Source organism: Aquarana catesbeiana, linkage group LG03, assembly GCF_042186555.1.
Source record: "Aquarana catesbeiana isolate 2022-GZ linkage group LG03, ASM4218655v1, whole genome shotgun sequence".
Taxonomy (NCBI): domain Eukaryota; kingdom Metazoa; phylum Chordata; class Amphibia; order Anura; family Ranidae; genus Aquarana; species Aquarana catesbeiana.
The window spans coordinates 365,857,364-365,882,634 of NC_133326.1; the positions used below are offsets into that span (position 1 = coordinate 365,857,364).

The 25,271-nt window shown below is 41.7% G+C and overlaps 1 protein-coding gene across 1 annotated transcript in view; it reads left to right on the plus strand.

Moving 5' to 3' along the window:
- GRXCR2 (glutaredoxin and cysteine rich domain containing 2) overlaps positions 1–23,363 on the plus strand; it is a 93,691-nt gene extending 70,328 nt beyond the window's left edge. The window contains exons 4-5 of the mRNA XM_073620628.1: positions 19,307–19,561; positions 22,743–23,363. Of these exons, the coding sequence (XP_073476729.1) occupies positions 19,307–19,525 (219 nt within the window). The 3' untranslated portion in view covers positions 19,526–19,561; positions 22,743–23,363. The remainder of the gene's footprint in view (positions 1–19,306; positions 19,562–22,742) is intronic.
- The last annotated feature ends 1,908 nt before the right edge of the window (positions 23,364–25,271 follow it).

A 25,271-nucleotide genomic window follows, 5' to 3' on the forward strand; every position in this document is an offset into this window, starting at 1 on the left:
CCTTCCTCTCCACCCCAATTCTCCTACGTCCGGACATTACTAAACCCTTTTCTTTGGAGGTAGATGCCTCTTCAGTAGGAGTCGGTGCCATCCTGCTCCAAGCTCAGAAGGGCAAGTCTCAGCCTTGCGGATTCTTTTCCAAGATGTTTTCTGATGCGGAGAAGAACTACACTATTTGGGACCATGAGCTACTTGCTATTAAACTAGCTCTTCAAGAATGGCGACATCTTCTAGAGGGTTCTCCCCATTGTTTTACCATCTATACTGATCATAAAAATCTGCAGTATTTACAATCCGCGATACGCTTGAACCCACGTCAAGCTCGCTGGGCCCTCTTTTTCGCCCGCTTCAATTTTAAAATTACTTTTCGTCCAGGTACCAAAAACCTTGGAGCTGATGCCTTGTCCAGGTTATTTGATGTCAATGATTCTGAGAATCACCTAGATCCTGGTCCCATCATCCCTCCACATCGTATTCTAGCCACTACTCAGCTCCAGTCTACGCAGCCTCCTCCAGGTAAAACTTTTGTAGTTCCCGCACTTTGTTCCAAACTCCTTGCGTGGGCACATGACTCCAAGTTCTCTGGACATCCTGGCATACCTCGTACTTATGATCTTATTCATCTTCATTATTGGTGGCCTTCTCTTCGTAAGGATGTCAAGGAATACGTTCAAGCTTGTACGGTTTGTGTACTATCCAAATCTTCCACGTCTGCCCCTGCTGGGTTGCTGTTGCCCTTATCAGTGCCTGATATACCTTGGCGTTGTATTTCCATGGATTTTATCTCAGATCTGCCTTCCTCAACAGGTTCTACAGTCATCTGGGCAGTGGTGGATCGGTTCTCCAAAATGTGTCACTTCATTCCTCTCCCAGGCCTACCTTCTGCTCCCAGTCTTGCCACAACTTTCATTAAGGAGATTTTTTGTCTTCATGGGATGCCTTCCCATGTCGACAGAGGAGTTCAATTTACTGCTCGGTTTTGGAGAGCCTTGGCCAGCTCCTTTGGGATTAAATTGGATTTTTAATCTGCCTTTCATCCCCAATGGGCAAACGGAACGTGCCAATCAAAATGTAGAGCGTTTTCTCCGTGCCTTCATCTCAGCCCACCAAGATGACTGGGTGGACCTTTTGCCCCGGGCAGAGTTTGCCTTAAACCATCACTCCAATGGCAGTTCTGGAAAATCTCCCTTCTTCACTGTTTACGGGCAGCATCCATCTCTTCCCTTTCCTGTTCCCATTTCTCCTCTTGTACCAGCAGCAGCTGAGACCCAGAGGTCCTTCAACTCAATCTGGAAAGAAGTCTCTAGGAATCTTCATCTAGCTGCTTCCAGGCATAAAACGGCAGCAGATCATCATCGCCATCCGGCTCCTAAGTTCCTGCCTGGCGATAGTTTGGCTCTCTACCAAGCACATCCGACTCCGAGTGCCCTCGATGAAATTTGCCCCTCGCTTCATTGGTCCATTTCCCATTCTCCATCAGATCAATCCAGTTGCTTTCAAGCTCCGTCTGCCCTCTCATCTCAGGATACCCAACGCCTTCCATGTCTCCCTGTTCAGGCCACTGGTCCTCAATTGCTTCTCTCGCCCTTCTTTTCATCCCGCTCCTGTGGCTGATACCTCAGATCAATATGAGATTAAACAAATATTGGACTCCAAGTACTCCCGGGGGAGGCTACTCTATCTCATTGATTGGAAGGGCTATGGTCCAGAGGAGAGGTCTTGGGTTCCTGCCACCAATGTCTCAACCCAACGTTTGGGGACCAGATTCCATCGGAAATTTCCCTCCAAGCCAGCCCCCAGACGTGTAGGGGGACCTCGTAATGGGGGGGGGGTACTGTCACAGATCAGCTGCGGAGCTGATCTGTGTCTCACCTTTACTGCTATAGGCCGGCTGGCACCTGTTGTTCCACTAGCTTGTGTTCAGCTCTGTGCAGCTATGGGTGTCGCCGGCCACACCTGTTGCCTAATATATGATTCTTTCTTGCTACTTCCTGTCCAGCCCCTCATGTGCTTCCCTATTTAATTCCCTTTCAAACCAGCTACTGGTTGCTTGAGCAACATTTGTTTCTGAGCTCTCTTCGTGTAACCTGCCTTAAACCTGACCTCTCGTGAAATGATCTCTTGTGTACCGACTCGGCTTGTTCTGATTACGTTGTCTGCAGCCCGCCCTGACCTTGGCTCGCTATCCCACTCTCCTTTTGCTTCATCCATCCATCCTTGTCTGACAGTGTTTTCTGGTACTTCCCTAGCGAGCAGGGTGAACCCGGGGGTCGTGACCTGGGGTCAGCATGCAGCTAAGCTCAAACCCTCGTGAGGGGGTCCCTGGCAGAATACCAGCTGGCCCTTAGACTCCACGCCCTGGGGGATCCCGTGTCACCTGCTCGCCTGTGGGCTCACAGTAAGTAGTACCGTGATGCTCATGACTGTTGCAAATTGAATGTTAACAAATAGAAAAGACTATCCTTCTGACCCCAGCATTTTTCATTCTTGTCCCAATCATTTTTGGCTACTATTGTCTATTGATATGTAAACCACTTGGTTAAATCAGAAATTAGTGATCAATAAGAGCATCTAGTTAACATCATTCAATTTTTGACAAGAAATATGTTGAACAATGCTATACCTGGCTCAAGCTGGGCTCCTCCACATCTTCTTCCTGGGTGGAAGGCCCAGGTTGGACTTCTGAAGCCTCATCTGATGTGGAAGGAAGTGTGGAAGGAAGTGTAGATAGTGGTAGATAGTGATGGCCTGGGTTCACTCTGGTCTGACAAAAACCGCAGTCTGTCATAGTACCACAGCCTGGGTACATATACGTCATCTGCTGCTGCTCCTGATCTAATGGAATCCTGGACCTTTTTGCGCTCCCTATTATATGTGCTCCTCAGGCCACCAATTTTGGCCTTCAAATAGGTGATGTCTGCCGTGGGAGTCACCGGCTTCACTAATTCCAACAGTTGCTCCTCTTGTTGGAGTATTCTCGGTGTTTGACTTGCCAGAGACATGGCAGCTCCCTGTACTTGTCTATAAAGTTTGACAAGAAGTCTGGGTCTGTAAATTTATCCATTTTATCTGCAAGACACAACACAGGACAAACCCTAATGTCAGGCTAAACTCTCCTAATCTTGTCCCAATATAGGCCTCAATCTATAAAAGCAGTATAGGCCACTAACCACTGATGCCCCAAGTTAAAATTGTACCTTCGCTTGCACGATTGGCGCTTTAGCTACTCTGTCCTCCGCTCACAGATCGTACATACTGCGCACGTGTGTTATGCTTTATATACACTGCGCATGAGTGAAACTCAGCCCCTGACCTTCTTTCTAGTGTATCCCCTGCCCCTTCTCTTTCAGCGCAGTGGAAGAGCACATGGTGGAGCCAGAGCAGCTGCATGCAGATAGCAGCAATGAGGAGGACGAGGTAAGCCCAGAACAAGGCAGTTCCTGATCCAGGATGAGATATAAGGCCTCAAATATGTCCTTTGTAGAGCTGGTGGAGATGGTGGACATCTTGAAGATGGCCGACTATGACGAGAAGCATGGACCTTACCCCAACCCAAATGTGAGAAAGGCCAAGATCATGTCTAAAGTTGTGAAAAGTCTACTGAAGAATTTTGGGGTACGGCGATCCAAGGATCAACTGAGGAAACAATGGTCAGACCTAAAATTGAGGGAGCACGATCAGTACAGAAGGATCAGGAAACTGCTTCTAAAAAGTATGTTTTTGTCGTGTGTTCCTATTATTATTATTATTACTTTAGTGCTGCTCCATGTGCTTTTCTTTACTGTTGGTACAGTTTTAAATGGCAAGTTTGAGGTTCATGGATACAGTAATCATTCGTATTAAACATTGTTCGTTCGACCACTAATACAACGTTTTTGGCACATGCAGGTTAACTACATTTGTTCATGCCTGTTTGTATGAAAAGAAGTTTAGTACATTGTTGTCTAGATGTGTTTGTAACTAGAATGAAATGCAAACTTGATTCAGTGTAAGGAGATGACACTCAGCAGCTGTTTACACATCTGGATGGAGGAGCACTAGTGTGGGACACCCAAACACCCTTTTTATGGTGTCCCACGCAGGTGTTCCAGTGGATACTAGAGGTCTCTCTAGGTAAGTATTCCAGCTTTGGAAAGGGAAAAAATCATGTCTTCAGCTTGTAACTCTGCCAAAACAGACAATTGGACAATACTTCCAAGCAATGTTTCATATTACTATTTCTTGTTTCACATATTTGTGTGCTAAGTATACCTTTTTTGTATTCACTGAGAAAAAGAGGGGGAGAAAATAATCCGGACATCTGAGGACACCAGGAACCCCATTACTCATGAAGAAGGGGAAATCCCCACACACCATAAAGAAGATGTGGATTCCGAGGTACATGAAGTGGGCGAAATGGTGACCACAACAGGTCAGTGTCTGAGACCACAGCTTCAGGTAATAGATGTATACCTGCAAATTTATAATACATGGTGTGTTTTTTTTTATTTTTAGGTGATGTGGATGTTGGTGATGTGGAAGAAGAAACTCACTTCAACAGTGCAAGTGCACAGATCCTGATCGGCGAAATAATGGTGTGCAATCGGGATTTAGAGAAGGTCAAGGAAAGCATCAATGATGTTGAAAAAAGACTCACCAACATCATTGATGTTTTATCCAAAATCTAACCCCCCCTCAAAAAACAATGTTGTTGTTATTTTAATTTTTTTATATAAATTTTAAAGTAATTTGAAAGCCAAATTTTGAAGATGCACACAGTGTGTCAACATGTGCTATATGCCATCATGGGATATCAATGTATGCGTTTTGTCGGTGCAACCCCTGCCTCCCATCTACTTTAGTTGTGAGGAAGGGGCTGCACCCACAAAACGTGTACATTGATATCCCATGATGGCAGATAGCACATGTTGACACACTGTGTGTCTTTTTCTTTCAAAATAGATGTAGGGGAAAGACACACATTTTAGGCATGGGATCATGATGGAAATCCACATTTTTGAGTCCCAATTTGTGTGCATCTTCAAAATTTGGATTTTACAGGGGTGACATCACCCCATCTGATGAAGGCAAAATCAACACAGTTTTGACATACTAATGTGTCCCATTGCCTTCACTTTATCAAAGTTGAACTTTGTAAGTTCCTGAGTTGTGTGTTATGGTTTTAAACATGCCTGTTTAGCCACAAAAAGGCTATATACTGTCACACAATAATGTTATACACCAAAGATGTTGGCTTGTTTAAAACCCTTTTATAATGCACATGTGAATGTGCTTGGAGTAAAATGTTTTATACTCAACAATGTGTGGCTTCTTCTGCCAATGCTCAATACCATTTTTTTGGAGTAAGTTGGCGTAGTTACAGTGACAATTGGGGTTATTTACTAAAGGCAACTCCACTTTGCACTCCAAGTGCACTTTCAGTGCAGTTTCAGTGCACTTTCAAGTGCACTTGCAGTGCACTTGTAGTGCAAAGTGGATTTGCCTTTAGTAAATAACCCCCACAGTGCTCTAAAATTTGCCCAATCAGGCCATTTTAGGGACTGCAAGCAATTAATTCATGGAGTTGAAAAGGATGATTATTTTTATCATGAATGCATTACATACATTAACAACAAAAACAAGGTGTGTGTGTAGCAGACCCATAGTACAACATAATAGTTAGCTGAAGAAGAGATTGTTACCTCATGTATCAAATAAGTTACATTTGCACTATTGAAGAAAATGGCCAAAAATAAAAGGCCATTGGAGAACCTAGGAGACAGCTAAAAGAAACACAAGCAGTAAATCAAATGAAATATGAGTTCAGTTTTTAACAAACAACTTATTTAAAACAGGTTACACATTCTCTGGAATATCAATGGCCCCCCTACCTGCAAAGTACTCTAGATATCTTTGCCGTACTTCACGCCAGGACAGCCAGCTTCAAGAGCCATCAGAGTTGTATCCGGTAAGCCGGCTTCAGTTGCAACTGAGGCCACATAGTTGGCTGCATTCATAGTTGTGTAAATGCAGCATGAAAGAATTATGTGATTTAGTTTATATTCCGCCATATTAATAGCAGTGAGGAATAGGCAAAACCGGCTGGCCATTATGTCAAAGGCATTTTCCACCACCCTTCTGGCTCCGGCCAGCCAGTAATTAAAAACCCTTCGGTCCGGGGTGAGGGTCCTCATCGAGAATGGCCCGCATAAGATGGTCCCCCAGCGCAAATGCTTCATCAGGGACGAAGACGAGTGGGAGTCCCGCCACGTGGTGTTCTGGAGGTGGCAAGCCCAAGCTGCCATTCTGGAGCCGTCTGTAACACTCCATCTGGTAGATGACTCCATCATCTGACATCCGATCACTTTTCCCCACGTCCACATACAAAAACTTGTAAGTTACTGACACCACCGCCAACAACACTATACTACTATACCCCTTATAATTATAATAGTATGACCCAGAGTTGGGGAGTAGGACGATGTGGATGTGTTTCCCATCTATTTCTCCACCGCAGATGGGGAAGTCCCACTGCTGGGCAAACTGGGAGGCCACAGTCTGCCATTCCTGTGGGTTTGAAGGAAACTGTGGAGTTGAATGACAAAAAAAAAAAATAGTACTTTTGCACATAACATTGCAAGCAGATTAGACACAAACATTCCTGGCCAACATAAATAGAACATTTATTGAAATGAGTGTTTAAAGACAAAAGTATATGGTCCATTTATCAGATTCCTCACCCCCTCTGATGGCCCATTGTAAAAATTTAAGGGTGGGGGGGATGTTTTGGACAGGTAACCCTCTCCACTTCATTGAGAGCTCTGAATGCATAAATAATGTGTGTTACTTTGGCAAGCCCCTCCTTACTTACACCATTGGCAGCCCAATGGACAGGTTAGAAGTGTCATAATTCAAAAATATGAATATACACTGTCCAAATTGAAGCACATTTTTACATTCTGCAATTACCTATCAAGATAATAGGAGAACAAAACTTTAAACAGTATCATTTGAAAGTATTCAGGCAGGCCCTTGCACTACATGCTTTGGTAAATTCATCCATAAACCTGACCATACTAGAGGTAGGTATAGTGTGTATGGGTTCGGCAGCAGATATAGTATTGGTATTGGCTGACTTAGCGGTTGGGGGAGGGAGGGTTCCAAATGAGTTTTGGCCCCCAAAAAAAAGCCTCTTGCACGCTGCCTGAATTTAAGGACAACAATAACATCTGTACACATTTTAGGGGGTGTTTAGGGTAAGCACTACAATGGAGCTGACAAAATACATTATTAAGTGACTAGGCTAGGTGTGTATGGGCCCATGATAGCATGCTGGGGAGGTTAGTGAAGCCAGATATGCATCAAGGACAAAAAGGGAGCATTAAAAGCTTCCAGCATGCATGAGGACAAAGAGGACATTCACAGCATATTACAATCATGGTAATTATGGAATGATGAAATAAATACAATACATTAGCAAACATTAAATACATAGAATGTGATGTTAAAGGATAAAACTTACCTTAATATAGTCCTTCTGCGGGACCTGAATAATGGCAGAACAGGTCTCTGGAATAATGATTTCTAGTGCCTGGGGGGAGATTCCAGTTGTGAACTTAATATCCTGGAGACTTCTACCCGTTGCCAAGTACTGCAAGGTGGTGACGAGCCTCTGCTCGGGAGTGATAGCTTGCCATGTGCAGGTGTCCTGCTTCGTAATATAAGGGGACAGCAAAGCAAACAGACGGTGAAAAAGGGGGTCCATCATCCGGAGATAATTCCTGAAATCATCAGGATTATTCTCCTGGATCTCTCGCAACAAAGGCATGTGCGAGAATTGGTCACGCTGGAGCAACCAATTCTCCGTCCATGAACTCCTCCTCGCCCTGTTCATGGACTGGACTTGGGTCAAAGCAAGAACTCCAACACCAAGCCCAAGCACAGCACAAACTCTACGACGATAACGTACCCGCAACATGGCTTTAAAATGGTCGGCTGGTCAGAACGAACTGACAGAACACACTGAAAATCAGAAAGGACCTGAGAAGAACGATCTGAAAATCAGAAACAAGCGGACAAGAACGCACTGAAAAACAGAAGCAAACTATTAAATAGAACGCACTGAAAGACAGGAACGAACTGACAACACGCACTGAAGAACAGTTATGAACCTACAAGCACAAATTGACAAGCAGAAACAGACTGAAAAGCATGAGGCTGAAAAGTGCAATTCGCCTCTCACCAAACTTCTACTAACACGAGATAAACTCGAGATTAGCAGAAGGAGCCCAAAGGGTGGCGCACTGGCTATTGAGCTTCCTTTTTATAGTCCAGTCATACGTGTTGTACGTTACCGCACTCTTGACGTTCGGAATTTTGCCCAACATTTATGTTACCGTGTGTATGCAAGACAAGTTTGAGCCAACATCTTTCGGAAAAAAATCCACGGTTTTGTTGTCGGAAATTCCGATCGTGTGTACGGGGCATTAGTCTGCTATTCTATCTAACACTACCCTCTCCCTAGATCAGTGATGGCAACCTTGGCACCCCAGATGTTTGGGAACTACATTTCCCATGATGCTCATGCACTCTGCAGTGTAATTGAGCATCATGGGAAATGTAGTTCCAAAACATCTGGGGTGCCAAAGTTTGCCACCACTGCCCTAGATTACCAATGCTGCTGTCCTGTCTCTCTTCTCTTTCATCAAAAGTGTAGGTACCCTAATACAGGGGTTGTGTTACTGGCTGGATCACCAGGTAAAAAATAAAGGAAAAAGCCTAACAAAGAAAATGAATGTATCCATAGCAATTAAGGATTGGTAAGCTGCAAAATATTACGTTTTTGATTTCAGGTTTCATACCGTTTTAAGCAGGAAAGCATCTGCAACCTAAACATGATAAAGGGGTATGATAAATGCCTGATTACAGGAGATAAACATAAAACTGGTGAATGGTAGCTCTTCCTTTCTTTGGCATCTGTAATTGTAAGCTGAAAAGTAGCAAGCCATACCCTGCCTGTCTCCCGCCAACTTAATGCATTATTTAGGGCAAGGATGTCCAACCTTTTGATCTTCCTGGGCCACATTGGAAGAAGAGGAATTGTCTTAGGCCACACATAATCTAAACTAAAAATAAGAAGAGCTGATGAGCAGAAAAGTCAGGCAGATCACAAGTTAATGATAGGGATAATGTACAGTATCTATCTCAGTAAAAAAACATAATTTTTTGTAATATTTATAACTGTAAAAGAGGGCAATATAAAACGAGTGTGATATTTGACACTGTTTTTGATAAACCAATGTATCAATATCTGGTTCAATAGATGTAGCAATTCTCAATTCATTCTCAAGGTGCTTTTTATAAATTTTGGTTCTAATTTTGCCCTTCATGTGCTTCATCCTTGAAAATAGTTGCTCACAAGTATAGGTGCTATCAAAAACTGAATAAGGCATGATTGTGAAGAGTGGGATATTTTTTGGGGGTAGATGAAGCTTATAAAAGTCCAGTAAAGAGACACTGTCAATTTTTTCTGTGGCTGCTAAATGTAAACACATTTTTACAAAAAAGCCCCCAAATAATCAAAATGTTTATGTGAGTTTACAATTTTGTGTTGAGCCCCATTCATAGCAGTCTTGGGCCGCATGTTTTAGGGTGTGGGAAGGGTGCAGTGCAATCCAAATCTCCTGCACAAATCATTGAGAATGTAAGCTAATTTCTCCCTTTAGTTGTACCTCTTTTAAGTTCTTAAAATTATTATTACATTTAAATAAAAGCTTCAAATTAGTAGTATAAAAAATGTTTTGTAATGAACTTAGCTAAACAGAAAAGAGTTCAAACACAAAATGAATAAAATGGTAAAAGCCGAGTTCTTCCTGTTACCTGCTACTAAAGAACAGAAATTTTGTTAGCCATCTATTTTAGGGTTAGCCTTATTTGCTAGACAGCACATAACCATAAACCACAATTTAAATTTTAATCCAAAGCTTTACTGCCATATTCAACATTTACTCTAGCTATCACCAAGCATTAAATTGGACATGTATCATGGTGTGTTTATTGGAATGAGGCCTTTGTCCAGGTCTGTGAGGAGACAGATAGAAATAAGCTCTTATGCATTATGAAACCACCAGCACATAAAGATATAATCCATGTCTGACCTTATAAGCCAGGGCAACCTAGATGATTTAGCAGCATGCTGAAAACAGCTCCCTGTGGCATGATTAACACTGAGTTTCCACTATCTAAAAATATATATATTCACCAAACAATATTTACTTCACAGATAGATCCAATCTTTGAAAAACAGGCACATAGTTACAAATGTCATGTATCTACAAGCATCTACTGAGATGACAGGCAAATAGACTGTTTAAAGCAAGACATAAGTATAATAAAGTTTAACACAGCATGCAAGTTAATGTTTAAATGCCATATAGATAAAAAAAAAAAATTCCATACACATTGAGGTACATTGATCTATTTCACAAAGTTGTTGTTATGAATTTAGTTTATAATCTAGAATATTGCAGAAAAATAAATTTCAAACTAATTTTAGGTAAGCGTAATTGGAAAAAATAAATACAGTAAGTAAAGATAGGGCTGCTGTTAGAAATTCCAAGGCCCCGTACAGCCTACCTGACAGCCCCCCTACCGAAAACATCAAATTATATTTTGGCTAAAAATACACTACCTACACTACCTATCCCACCCCACCTTCAGCATCACTTATAATTCTACTTCCTTCTCTCCTATTCCTTTTTTTGGTCCGGGTCCAAGCTTTGTTCTTTGTTCTCCTATTCTTGATCTACACCTCCTCCTTGGGTCAGTTGATAGCCTCCCATGGCTTTCAATACCATTTTTATGCTGACACCCAAATCTATCTCTCTACCCCTCAGCTCACTCCATCAGTCTCCTCGCGCATTACTAATTTACTAACATACATATCAGTCTGGATATCACACCACTTCCTCAAACTCAACTATCCAAAACTGAGCTCATAATCTTTCCTCTCCCACATGCCTCTTCCCCTGGGGTGCTAGGTGTAATCCTGGACTCTGAACTCTCCTTTCTGCCCCATATACAATCACTGTCCAAAGCTTGCCGCCTCAACCTCCGCAAGATCTCCAAAATATGCCTCTTTCTGACACCACAAAGCTACTAATTCACTCCCTGGTAATTTCTTGCCTTTACTACTGCAACTCCCTCATCATTGGTTTACCTTTACACAGGCTATCCCCCCTTTAGTCTATCATGAATGCTACTGCCAGATTCATCCACCTTATCAACCGTTCAGTGTCTGCTTCCCCTCTCTGCAAGTCCCTCCACTGGCTTTCACTTACCTAACAAATTACATTTAAAATACTAACAACTTACAAAGCCATACACAACTTGGCACCCAAGGTTTCACCCTCTATGGAGACTACCTTTGCATTTAGTTGATCATCCAAAAAGGAAAATCATGGTTTCTTTAAAGTAGTTGTTTTAGTTTGTATTTTACTGTACGTACCCATATATTAACATACTCAGTACTTCACATAGCCTACTATCAAATTCATCAATAGGAACTGTACCTCATCTAAGACAGCTTTCCAATCTCTTTTGAACTCCTCATCCATTATTCCAAAAGAGGGAAACTTTTATCCCAAGGTCCCTGGGAACTCTCCTTTATTTTAAATATTGATGTGAGTCCAAAGTCATGAAGTCTTTCCAATTTCCAAAACAAATCCATGCACATTTCCTTATCACTTAAAGGTTTACTGCCAACTACCTGTTGACTCCTAAAAATTTGCTGTTCCATAGTCCCTAAAAAATAACTCCACTTTTGTTAAGAAAAAAACAATTCCCTCTGGGTGATCAATGTGCATTTCAAACTTTATTGCAGATTCCTACCCATTTCTGCTGTTAGACAATATCCTGTGCACATTGAGTCTGAAAAAGCGACCAATTCATTTTAATCAGCTAGTGCACTTTCTGTGCTCTTATGAGAAATGTTGCGGTGTGTGTATCATTATAGAAATTATGAAGTATTTCACCAAAAATGAAATTTCTGTTGCAGAGTATTCCTAAAAGTTAACATGTATCTTAGTGCAGAGTTCTTCACCCAAGCAAGAAATTACATTTTTGAGCTGCCTTAACGTACTGTATGTTAAAACACATCTCATAGATATGATATTGGCCTTAAACATTTAGTTCAAGATGCTGAATATCAGCTGCAATACAACACACCTTTTACAAATGTTGTCAGTTGGAAAATGCTCCCATCCCTGAGAAATAAGTATCATGGCAAGAGCTACATATCAAACTTTGTATAAACAATTAATCTGAGCAAGGCTGTCAAACACCGCAAGCATATATTGTTATATTGTAGCAAAAAATAGGCTGGATAATGTTCATAAATTTTTATCTGCCCTAAGGTAAACCTGTCAAAAATCTGGGCAATTCAAAATGCAGAAACAGATGTTGCTTTCTGATGATCAGTAGATACAAAGGTATATGCAGTTAAATGTATATGCAATTGTTATCTTTTCCTGTAAATGTTCAGCTAGACCCCTGCACATTAATTAGAGAAGCAATAGGGAGACTTGCTAAGGAGAATTTCAGCTGCATTTATCTGGGGATTTTGACATATAATTTATAATAAATATAACTTCTGCTTATTTTTATTCTCAATATATATTGAGTTTGAATTGCTCTGGTTTGTGACAGGTTTCTACAGGTAGTAATTTTTTTGTAAAATATATGTAATATAACATGACATGCTTTATGCCATACAATATGGCATATGTTGTGTGCATAAATAATATAAGAAGTGCTGCGCAAATAAAAAAGTCCTTAAATCAACATATGAAAAATGTAGTGACAGGATCAGAAGACAGGGACCACCAGTGACAATATGCACGCTGAGATCAATATCTGGATAGTGACTATTATCCCTCCACCGGGCATGGATGGCCCCTCACCTCAGATATTCGACCTGAAACAGGTCACACTGCTTAAAAACATAGATGGATCAATCTGTATGGTTGGTGATTCCTCCTTCACTTCCCAGCACTCAGTACAGTAATGGATGGTACATATAAAATAAAGGGCAAAACATAGTGCTCTCCGTCGCTGTTGTGTCTCCTGTTGTGGAAGGAGACACAACAGCGACGGAGAGCACTATGTTTTGCCCTTTATTTTATATGTACCATCCGTTACTGTACTGAGTGCTGGGAAGTGAAGGAGGAATCACCAACCATACAGATTGATCCATCTATGTTTTTAAGCGGTGTGACCTGTTTCAGGTCGAATATCTGAGGTGAGGGGCCATCCATGCCCGGTGGAGGGATAATAGTCACTATCCAGATATTGATCTCAGCGTGCATATTGTCACTGGTGGTCCCTGTCTTCTGATCCTGTCACTACATTTTTCATATGTTGATTTAAGGACTTTTTTATTTGCGCAGCACTTCTTATATTATTTATGCTTTTGAGGTATTTTTTGAATTGACCTTAGTGCCTGCTTGCATTTATCTTGTTGTGTCCATATACTAGTCAGCGCTGAATTTATTACTACTTTATATGTTGTGTGCAGGTAACCAGTAAGCTTTTATAGGCTTGTTGGTAGGTAATCCTTTAGCTTCCAGAGCCTTTTTTTCATTTTTCACATACTAAAATGCACATTTTGTAAATTAAATGCACATTATACATTTTCTGAAAGCACAGACCCTGTAGAATAAAATAGCAGTACTTGCAATTTTTTTTTAAGTCACATGATACCCATGCTACTGGTATTCAAATCCTTATGTTAAGTAGAAAATACACTCAAATTAATTTTAGTGTACACAACACAATATAATCTTAATTTTTTGTTAAAATATAAAGTATAAGGTGGTGTCCAGTAAATAGATACTTCATCCACCTCCTCAGCGGGGATAAGCGGAACGATCCCCCGCTGAGTCCGCCAAACGGAAGCGCCCCTGTGAAAGGGACCTAATGCTTTAAAAGACTTTACAGGTCATCAGTTTAGTGTTAACGGTGAATGATGCCCCCAAGAATTATTGCTTTCATTCATTTTCATATGTGTGTACACCAGATGCATGAATTTGTGTTCATATGTGCATGTAGGTGCAGAGTGCTTTTTAAAAAAAATTGGCAGTTTTTTTTTACTTAATTAAACTTTAGTTTTTAAAAAATTTAAACTAACTTTATTGCTATCACTAGATTGCGAATGGCCACCTATGTGGTAGCATAGTGCAGGGGACAGATTCCCTTTCAGGAGATATTAGAGACCCCCTAATGCCACCTCTCCACTTTGCTGAAGCTGATTGAGCACACACTGTGCTTGGTCAGCTTCTTTCCTGGCTATAGCAGCCAGGGTTTGACAGCTCTGAACCCAGAGGAGCACAGAGTTGAACACTTTTGGGTTAATAGTTCACAGGGGAGATCAGCAAGCAGATGTTCATGTTCAGATATTCAGAGGAGATCAGCAGCACATTCCTTACCATGTAGTGATTGAGCGACTGTGAAGCAAACTCACGGCTGCTGTGGTGTCTGGGAGTTTGTTTACATGTAGGCACTGCAACTGTAATAGTTACAGAGGTGGCAGAATTTTTAATCTAGACCTAAACCAAGACATGAAGATTTGCAATGTAATAGGGAACATTTAAACACGTTACTTATTTGTCTTGAACACCTTCTAAATGTTTCTGTGCACTTCCTGGTATTTGAGTGTGCCTAGGCACTCCTGTGTCTACAGACTTAGGGCTGTAATATTACAGAGTGAGATCTAAGGCAGTGTTTCTCAACTCCAGCCCTCAAGGCGCCCCAACAGGTCATGTTTTCAAGATTTTCCCTCAGATGAAACGGCTGTGTTAATTACTAAGGCAGTGAAACTGATCAAATCACCTGTGCAAATTAATGAAGAGCCTGAAAACATGACCTGTTGGGGCGCCTTGAGGACTGGAGTTGAGAAACACTGATCTAAGGCACTACCACCTCTTGACTGCTAGTCTCCGGAAATTTGGTGATGTTGCTTCAGACCTTCTACCGGTTGTTCTTGATGAAGGCTTCTGAAATAAAAAAAAGCATAATCCTGCCTCTACCAAGGTGGATGCAGAACAAACCATGGTAAGTTGGTTAAAATTCTGTCTGATTTTATGTTTCCCCATAGAAGAGATTATTTTTCTGTTTGGTCTGGTAACCATTGCCAAAGAGTAAGTGAGAGGAAATCTCCCCCATGGGGACACAGACAGAAATAAAATCCTAGTAGAGGTTTCAAACCTTCCATACTTCACTAAAAACATAGGAAAATTCTCCTTCACTTCCTGCTCTGCCCTACCTTATACATACAGGAGGTAAGGATAAAATTTCCCAAATAGGGATACAGACAGCAATACAAAGGTGACAGGGTTTCTAACATGTCTCCAGTCAATTGAGAACAATAAAATAGTTTTGGTTTGAATTGATCTTTTAGGCTGCCCATTGCCTAAATCAGCTTCATCAAGGCAACAGAAACATTGCTGACAAGACTAGCCCAATTAGATCATAATTAATAAAACAAATCTTTGCACTGAAGATAAAATACAAAGAGGCCCCCACTTGCTGACCACCTAACTGTAAATATACGTCATTACTTTGACAAGTCAAAGTGTCATTTTTTAAAATTTTGCTTTTAAGGGTAAATTAGAGATCTGTGTTTTTTTTTTTAAATAAAAGTGATAAAATAAATAAATAAAGGGACAGTGTAAAAATAAAAAAATAAAAATTTAAATAAATAAGGAAAAAAAGGAAAAAAGAAAAGAAAAATGTAAAGCACCCCATCCCGCCGTGCAGAAGCGAATGCATACGTACAGTATCTCACAAAAGTGAGTACACCCCTTACATTTTTGTAAATTTTTGATTATATCTTTTCATGTGACAACACTGAAGAAATGACACTTTGCTACAATGTAAAGTAGTGAGTGTACAGATTGTATAACAGTGTAAATTTGCTGTCCCCTCAAAATGACTCAACACACAGCCATTAATGTCTAAACCGCTGGCAACAAAAGTGAGTACACCCCTAAGTGAAAATGTCGAAATTGGGACCAATTAGTCATTTTCCCTCCCCGGTGTCATGTTACTTGTTAGTTTTTCAAGTGTAAATTGGGAGCAGGTGTGTTAAATTTGGTGTTATCGCTTTCACTCTCTCATACTGGTCACTGAAAAAAAGAATTGTTGCTCTACATAAATATAGTCTAGGCTATAAGAAGATTGCCAAGACCCGGAAACTGAGCTGCAGCACGGTAGCCAAGACCAGGGCTCAAAATTTCAAGTTCTGAGCTGCTAGCCAGGCCTCAAGGGTTACTCGCTACCAGTTGCCCCACCCAACCCCTACCATGCCCCGCCCCTAATCCCACCCCTAATCCTACCCCTAAACACGCCCTCATAAATTATCTCATGATATGACACTTAAATGTTTTATGCAGAATTACGTTATAAAAATAGATATTAACAACTTTATCTGTGTCCCCAATGCAGCTATGTGTCCCCAGTGCAGCCTGTGTCCCCAATGCAGCCTGTGTCCCCAATGCAGCTGTGTTCTCAATGCAGCTATGTGTCACCAGTGCAGCCTGTGTCACCAATGCAACCTGTGCCCGCCAGTGCAGCCTGTGTCTACCAGTGCAGCCTGTGCCCGCCAGTGCAGCCTGTGTCCTCATTGCAGCCTGTGTCCCCAAAGCAGCTATGTGTCCCCAAGGCAGCTATGTGTCCCCAGTGCAGCCTGTGCCCGCCAGTGCAGCCTGTGTCACCAATGCAACCTGTGTCGCCAGTGCAGCCTGTGTACCAGTGCAGCCTGTGTCCGCCAGTGCAGCCTGTGTCAGCAATGCAACCTGTGCCCGCCAGTGCAGCCTGTGTCCGCCAGTGCAGACTATGCAGCCTGTGACCGCCAGTGCAGCCTGTGTCCGCCAGTGCAGCCATGTGTCCCCATTGCAGCCATGTGTCCCCAATGCAGCTACGTGTCCCCATTGCAGCCTGTGTCCCCAATGCAGCCTGTGTCCCCAATGCAGCTATGTGTCCCCAATGCAGCTATGTGTCCCCAGTGCAGTCTGTGTCCGCCAGTGCAGTATGTGCCCACCAATGCAACATGTGCCTGCCAGTGCAGCCTGTGCCCGCCAGTGCAACCTGTGTCCGCCAGTGCAGCCTGTGTCCACCAATGCAGCCTGTGTTTGCCAGTGCAGCCTGTGTCCCCAATGCAGCTCTGTGTCCCCATTGCAGCCATGTGTCCCCATTGCAGCCATGTGTCCCCAATGCAGCTCTGTGTCCCCATTGCAGCCATGTGTCCCCAATGCAGCTCTGTGTCCCCATTGCAGCCCTGTGTCCCCAATCCAGCTCTGTGTCCCCAATGCAGCCATGTGTCCCCAATGCAGCCTACCTGTGTAGGGAAAGGGAGAGGAGAGCCGCTGCCTGGTTGATCAGAGTGCGGGGAACATAACAATCCTGGGATGGGTGATCTGTCTATCAAAGTGCCCGGACAAAGAGGAGGGGCTGTATATGTACTCTGATCAACCAGGCGGCAGCGGCTCTCCTCTCCTTTCCCCTACGATCGCTCCGACAAACCCAGGCTGCTGGCGGTGCTCGCCCCCCCGCCCCCAGGCAGCCCACACTCACCAGCTCTCAAAATCCACTCGCAAAATGCGAGCAGGCGAATGGATTTTTTGAGGGCTGGCCAAGACCATGCAGTGGTTTAACAGGACAGGTTCCACTCAGAACAGGCCTCGCCATGGTCGACCAAAGAGGTTGAGTGCACCTACTCAGCATTATATCCAGAGGTTGTCTTTGGGAAATAGACATAGGAGTGCTGAAAGCATTGCTGCAGAGGTTGAAGGGGTGGGGGGTCAGACTGTCAGTGCTCAGACCATACGCCGCACACTGCATCAAATTGGTCTGCATGGCTGTCGTCCTAGAAGGAAGCCTCTTCTAAAGATGGTGTACAAGAAAGCCTGCAAACAGTTTGCTGAAGACAAGCAGACTAAGGACATAGATTACTGGAACTGTGTTCTGTGGTCTGATGAGACCAAGATAAACTCATTTGGTACAGATGGTGTCAAGAGTGTGTGGCAGCAACCAGGTGAGGAGTACAAAGACAAGTGTGTCTTGCCTACAGTCAAGCATGGTGGTGGGAGTGTCATGGTCTGGGGCTGCATGAGTGCTGCCGGCACTGGGGAGCTACAGTTCATTGAGGGAACCTTGAATGCCAACATGTACTGTGACATACTGAAGCAGAGCATGATCCCCTCAGAGGCTGGCTTGCAGGGCAGTATTCCAACATGAAAATGACCCCAAACACATCTCCAAGACGAACACTGCCTTGCTAAAAAAGCTAAGGGTAAAGGTGATGGACTGGCTAAGCATGTCTCCAGATCTAAACCCTATTGAGTATCTGTGGAGCATCCTCAAACAGAGGGAGGAGGAGCGCAAGGTCTCTAACATCCACCACCCCCGTGATGTCGTCATGGAGGAATGGAAGAGGACTCCAGTGGCAACCTGTGAAGCTCTGGTAAACTCCATGCCCAAGAGGGTTAAGGCAGTGCTGGAAAATAATGGTGGCCACACAAAATATGGACACTTTGGGCCCAATTTGGACATTTTCACTTAGGGGTGTACTCACTTTTCTTGCCAGCGGTTTAGACATTAATGGCTGTGTGTTGAGTTATTTTGAGGGACAGCAAATTTACACTGTTATACAAGCTGTACACTCACTACTTTACATTGTAGCAAAGTGTCATTTCTTCAGTGTTGTCACATGAAAATATTTAATAAAACATTTACAAAAATGTGAGAGGTGTACTCACTTTTGTGAGATACTGTAAGTCACACCCGCATATGTAAACGGTGTTTAAACCACACGTGTGATGTATGTATTTTAAAGCGTCACCTATAGAGATTTTTAAGTACCATAGTTTGTCGACATCATTCCATGAGTGTGCGCAATTTTAAAGCATGACATAAGGTATTTATTTACTCCGCGTAACATCATAATTAAAGTATATTTTTTTCCCCAAAAAATTGTGTTTGAGAGACCGCTGCACAAATACAGTGTGACATAAAATATTGCAACTGACATTTCATTCTCTAGGGTCTCTACTAAAAAAAACATATAATGTTTGGTTCTAAGTAATTTTCTAGCAAAAAATACAGATTTTTACTTGTAAACAACAAATGTCAGAAAAAGGCCCAGTCAGCAAGTGGTTAAAGTGTGTTTTTTGTCTTTAAAAATAGCAAACTATAGAGATGCATACATTTACCTATATTTATTCATTAGCCTGAAATATTTTTGCTAATGTATTTTCTTGTTTGTGTATTGTAGGATGAGGAGAATCTTCACCACTGCCCACAGTGTAAAGGCTCCGGATGCTCCCCTTGTGCTTTATGCCATGGCAGCAAATTTACCATGTTAGCCAACCGGTTTAAAGAGTCATACCGGGCATTGCGTTGTCCAGCTTGTGACAAGAATGGCCTGCAGCCTTGTCAGACATGTGCTTGCGATTCTGGGGCATACAGCCCATTACTATCCCCTCGTTCCTAAAATCAAAAGAATTGCTGCTTATTTCAAGATAGCAAGGTATTATTTTCTTTGCTGTGCTAAAGAGAGTATAAATCCTAAAGTGAACCAGAGTTATGCCCATGCTACCCAGCTGTATACACTCCTTCCTTCTTATCACTCCCCTGCAGTAATGTACAGCCATCAAGAAAGAAACGAGCAAGCTTAAAGTGGTTGTAAACCCTTCACCTTGTAAAACAACCCATTCAGTTTAAAATATAAATGAAAGGCAAAACATTTTTGTATAGATATAAAAAAAACAAAAACATTATAAATATTTGTTTAATTAATTTGTTTCCCTTTTTTATAAGTGATCACATTCCCTCTGTTCTCAGCTGCATAATATCTAGGGGGGATGAGAACACAAAGCTTTCCAGTAACAGGCTGTATAGGTGGGGCGTATCAGTCTGATCATTGGAGGAGAGCAGACTGTGTTCCCACCACAGCTAGACAACTGATCACACTGAGCTCTTCTGCTTAGTGTGGTCAGTTTTTAATAGGAAAGCAAGAGGACTAGCAGGAATGCCAGTGATTTCACACAAAGGAAGCAATACAAAGAGAACAGGATACTTTCTCATACAAGTACACGGTACAGCAGGCACATAGGGGTATGAAATGTTGGGGTAACAAACACTTTACATACTGGTTAGGCCTCAAGCACACTGGGCGTTTTTACAGCTGCTCTTTTGGGCGTCAGATTTTTTTTTTTTTTTACTGCCTTTACTGCCTCCCCTGCATGCATAAACTCCCCTGCATGTTAACAACTTTTAAACTCTCCTAAACTCTTTTTGTTTTGTTTTTTTTTTAAGCAGAGGCCACCAGCATCCTTAACAACCAGTGAATAGCTGTCAGCTGTCAGTGGGGTTCCCTGCTGACAACTGAATGTAAACAAAAACATTGCCAGCAATACAAAAACATGAAAAAAACAAATTGCGTGGTACCCCCCCCCCCTCCCATCCATACCAGACCCTTTTGTCTGGTATGACTTTTGAGGGGAACCTCCATGCCCAATGATTTTTAAAAAATACCATGGGGTCCACCCCAAAATCCATACCAGACCCTCCCCCCCAGGAAAGGGGGGGACCAGTCATAGTCAGTGTTGATGGGGGGGAACAGTAGATTGAGAGAGAACACAGTGATTGTTGCTAATGGCTATAACAGCCGCTAGCAGTAATCACATGTAAAATCCGACAGGCTGGTTGTCCCCAAGTTGATTGATCAATCAACTTAGGTACATTCAGCCTGCCCATACATGGTTTCAATCTCGTCCGGTTCCTGCTGGCTTTTTGGCCAATCACCAAGCCCAAATGCTCCCATGTAGGAGGATGGCAAGGCTCCCCAACACCCCCCAGAGGTTAAACTGAAAGGTGGTGGAATGAAGGGAAGGTGAGTATGTACAACTGAGGTGGGTAGCAGTTACAGTATCTAACAAAAGTGAGTACACCCCTCACATTTTTGTAAATATTTTATTACATCTTTTCATGTGACAGCACTGAAGAAATTACACTTTGCTACAATGTAAAGTAGTGAGTGTACAGCTTGTATAACAATGTAAATTTTCTTTCCCCTCAAAATAACGCAATACACAGCAATTAATGTCAAAACCGTTGGCAACAAAAGTGAGTACACCCCTAAGTGAAAATCTCCAAATTGGGCCCAAAGTGTCAATATTTTGTGTGCCACCATTATTTTCCAGCACTGCCTTAACCCTCTTGGGCATCGAGTTCACCAGAGCTTCACAGGTTGCCACTGGTGTCCTCTTCCACTCCTCCATGACATCACGGAGCTGATAGATGTTAGAGACCTTGCGCTCCTCTACCTTCCATTTGAGGATGCCTCACAGATGCTCAATAGGGTTTAGGTCTAGAGACATGCTTGGCAAGTCCATCACCTTTACCCTCAGCTTCTTTAGCAAGGCAGTGGTCATCTTGGAGGTGCATTTGGGATCATTATCATGTTGGAATATTGCCCTGCGGCCCAGTTTTCGAAGGAAGGGGATCATGCACTGCTTCAGTAGGTCACAGTACATGTTGGCATTCATGGTTCCCTCAATTAACTGCAGCTCCCCAGTGCCGGCAGCACTCATGCAGCCCCAGACCATGACACTCCCACCACCATGCTTGACTGTAGGCAAGACACACATGTCTTTGTACTCCTCACCTGGTTGCCGCCACACATGCTTGACACCATCTGAATCAAATGAGTTTATCTTGGTCTCATTAGACCACAGGACATAGTTCCAGTAATCCATGTCCTTGGTCTGCTTGTCTTCAGCAAACTTTTTGCAGGCTTTCTTCTGCATCATCTTTATAAGAGGCTTCCTTCTGGGACAACAGCCATGCAGACTAATGTGATGCAGTGTGCAGCGTATGGTCTGAGCACTGACAAGCTGGCCCCCCACCCCTTCAATCTCTGCAGCAATGCTGGCAGCACTCATAGGTCAATTTCCCAAAGACAACCTCTGGATATGACCCTGAGCATGTGCACTCAACTTCTTTAGTCGACCATGGCAAGGTCTGTTCTGAGTGGAACCTGTCGTGTTAAACCGCTGTATAGTCTTGGCCAGTGTGCTGCAGCTCAGTTTCAGGGTCTTGCCAATCTTCTTATAGCCTAGGTCATCTTTATGTAGAGCAACAATTCTCTTTTTCAGATCCTCAGAGAGTCCTTTGCTATGAGGTGCCATGTTGAACTTCCAGTGACCAGTATGAGACAGTGAGAGCAATAACACCAAATTTAACACACCTGCTCCCCATTCACACCCGAGACTTTGTAACAATAATGAGTCACATGACATCGGGGAGGGAAAATGGCTAATTGGGCCCAATTTGGACATTTTCACTTAGGGGTGTACTCACTTTTGTTGCCAGCAGTTTAGACATTAATGGCTGTGTGTTGAGTTATTTTGAGGGGACAGCACATTTACACTGTACTGGGTTGTACACTTACTACTTTACATTGTAACAAAGTTTAATTTCTTCAGTGTTGTCACATGAAAAGATATAATAAAATATTTACAAAAATGTGAGGGGTGTACTCACTTTTGTGAGATACTGTAATTGCACTTTGCCTCGCATGAGCAAATACTTATTTAACTACTGCCATTTGATTTCCTACAGTGCAACAATCTATTTTTAACTGAATATTTATGCCTCAAAAGCATTAAATAATATCATGAATTTAATAAAGTGTATGTCATACTTAGATCTTCAGGTACTGCAACATCAGACATATAGAAAGAGATCACATTCTAAAGATCAAGATTTCTAATCAGGACACCAAAGAAAATATGGCCTTCTAAACCAAACATCCTTCCACCCTTCAAAATTTGTAGCTTGGTACATGAAGATACTAAGGTGTGGAAAGACAGTGCCTTTTGAGCTCTCTACTTATTATCCCAAAAGGGAGAACTGGACATTCTGTGTGGACAATGAACTGGAAATGTAGATATTCAGAATTATCTTCATATTCAATCATTTTTCATTTGCATTTCTGTTTCTAGGTAGGTCATTATAGGTTTTGTGCTAAAACTCTGATGTATTAAAGATACCTACTTAGCAGCAGGTAAAATATGTCGTAGTACAACACAGAGTATTACTTCTAACAGATGTCTGATGATAAAAGTAAAAGAAAAGTGACAGTGCATTGCATGTATTGATCTTAGCTGAGATCTTTTTCAAGTGGATTCAAACCCAATAATATAGTTAACCTCTTCTACCCTTCTGAATAATTTTAGTATTTTTTACATGTGTGATTACTGTGATGAGTTGTTGAGGTTTAGTGTTTTCTTTTTGTTATACTGGAAATATTAAAGAACTCCACTAATGCTGTGCACTGTATGTCTATGATTACCTCCTTACCAAATCCAGAGGTGTGCGGATTACAGGGGTGCAAGGGTGGGATACAGCTCTGGTTCATGGCAAGAAGTCGCCATGAAAGACTGAACTCTCTAGGTTTATGTACATTGTTTAATATGGAGGTTTCCACAAAACTCCATAATAATTCATTATGTGCTATATAAGTGCTACACAAGCCATTTTGTACTTTACCAGTTAGACAGAGTGTTCATGGGTATTTCGTACAATCATAACCCCAGATGCCCCCTGTCTAAAAGTTTTTAAGACCCAAACACATTTTTTTCTGAAACGCTTTTTATTGAAATCAACAGAAACCCATCAAAATGCTGCAATGCATTTTACATTATAAATCAACGCATGTCATACCACATTAAAATGGTAGTAAAATTTCCTTAAGAAAGTAAAAAAAATGTTCCCTCCTGCAGATTTAAGTCATAATATAATAGTATGCACCACATACTAGTACATTCATGAATTCATTCATGCGTAATCATCCTCATTCAGGAAGAGGACAGGTAGTGGGGCATTTTTTACCTTAGGGCTAAATTAGGGCTAGCTAAACGCATCTAAAAGCGCATCTAAAAACATCTAAAAGCGTTTTAGATGTGTGATTCAATGCGTTCAGTTGATACTTGAAAAATCTTAATTCAGGACAATGTGCTTCCTGGTGCATCCAAATTTAATCTGGCACATTTACATTGCGTGCTCCAGATGAAAGAAATGCAGCAAGTTCTACTTTTGTAGACTGCACTGATGTGAACTAGGGCTATTGGAATACATGTAAAACACTGTGCATGAGGTTTTGATGCAGTTTAAAAACGCACTGGAAAGCATCTGGTGTGAACCAGCCCTGAATGCAGAGAATGCATTAACCACCTCAAGCCTGGACACTTTTACCCGCTTCCAGTCCGGGTCAGTTACCAGCTTTCAGCACTGTCCCACTTTGCATACAAATTACTCAGGCATTCAAAACTACCCAAATTACATTTTTTATCATTTTTTTGAGACAGGTAGAGCTTTCTTTTGATGGTATTTAACTGCTTCCAGCCTGGAAAAAATGCTGATCACCTCCACAGAGTAGTGCAATGTTAATGCATTGCTCTGGTCACAGTATGTGTATATATATATATATATATATATATATATATATATATATATATATATATATATATATATATATATATATATATATATATAATCATAGAAAAAGAAAAATTGTAATAAAACAAGATTTAAAAAAAAATGTAAAAAAATTACTACATACTGTCACTAATTAGTGACCCTGATCACCTCCACACCAGTTTTATGAACTAGATGGACTTATGTCTTTTTTTCAACCAGACTAATTATGTACTGTAACTATGTAACTATGTCACTGTACTGCACTGGTGACAATATGTAAGAAAAAAATGTGAACAAGTAGAATACATTTTGGCCTAAATTTATAAAGAAAGATTATTTATTTGCATAATTTTATAACAGAAACAAACAAAAAATGCTTTAAAAAAAATAAAAAATAAATTCTAGTCTTTTTTTGTTTATTTAGCAAAAAATAAAAAACCCAGTGGTAAAATAAATATCACCAAAAGAATGCTCTATTTGTGTAAAAAAAATTATAAAAATCTCATTTGGGTACAGTGTTGCATGACCGCGCAATTGTCATGCAACACTGTAACAAGTAACAGCTCTGAAAGCTAAAAATTGGCCTAGGCAGGAAGGGGGTGAAAATGTCTGGTATCGAAGTGGTTAATCACCACTGTTTATTTTATCAAGTTAAATCTCACACACAGCATAGACATACTTATAATTACACCCCAAAACACATTCTGCTACTCCTTCCGAGTATGGGGATACCATGTATGTGAGACTTGTTCACA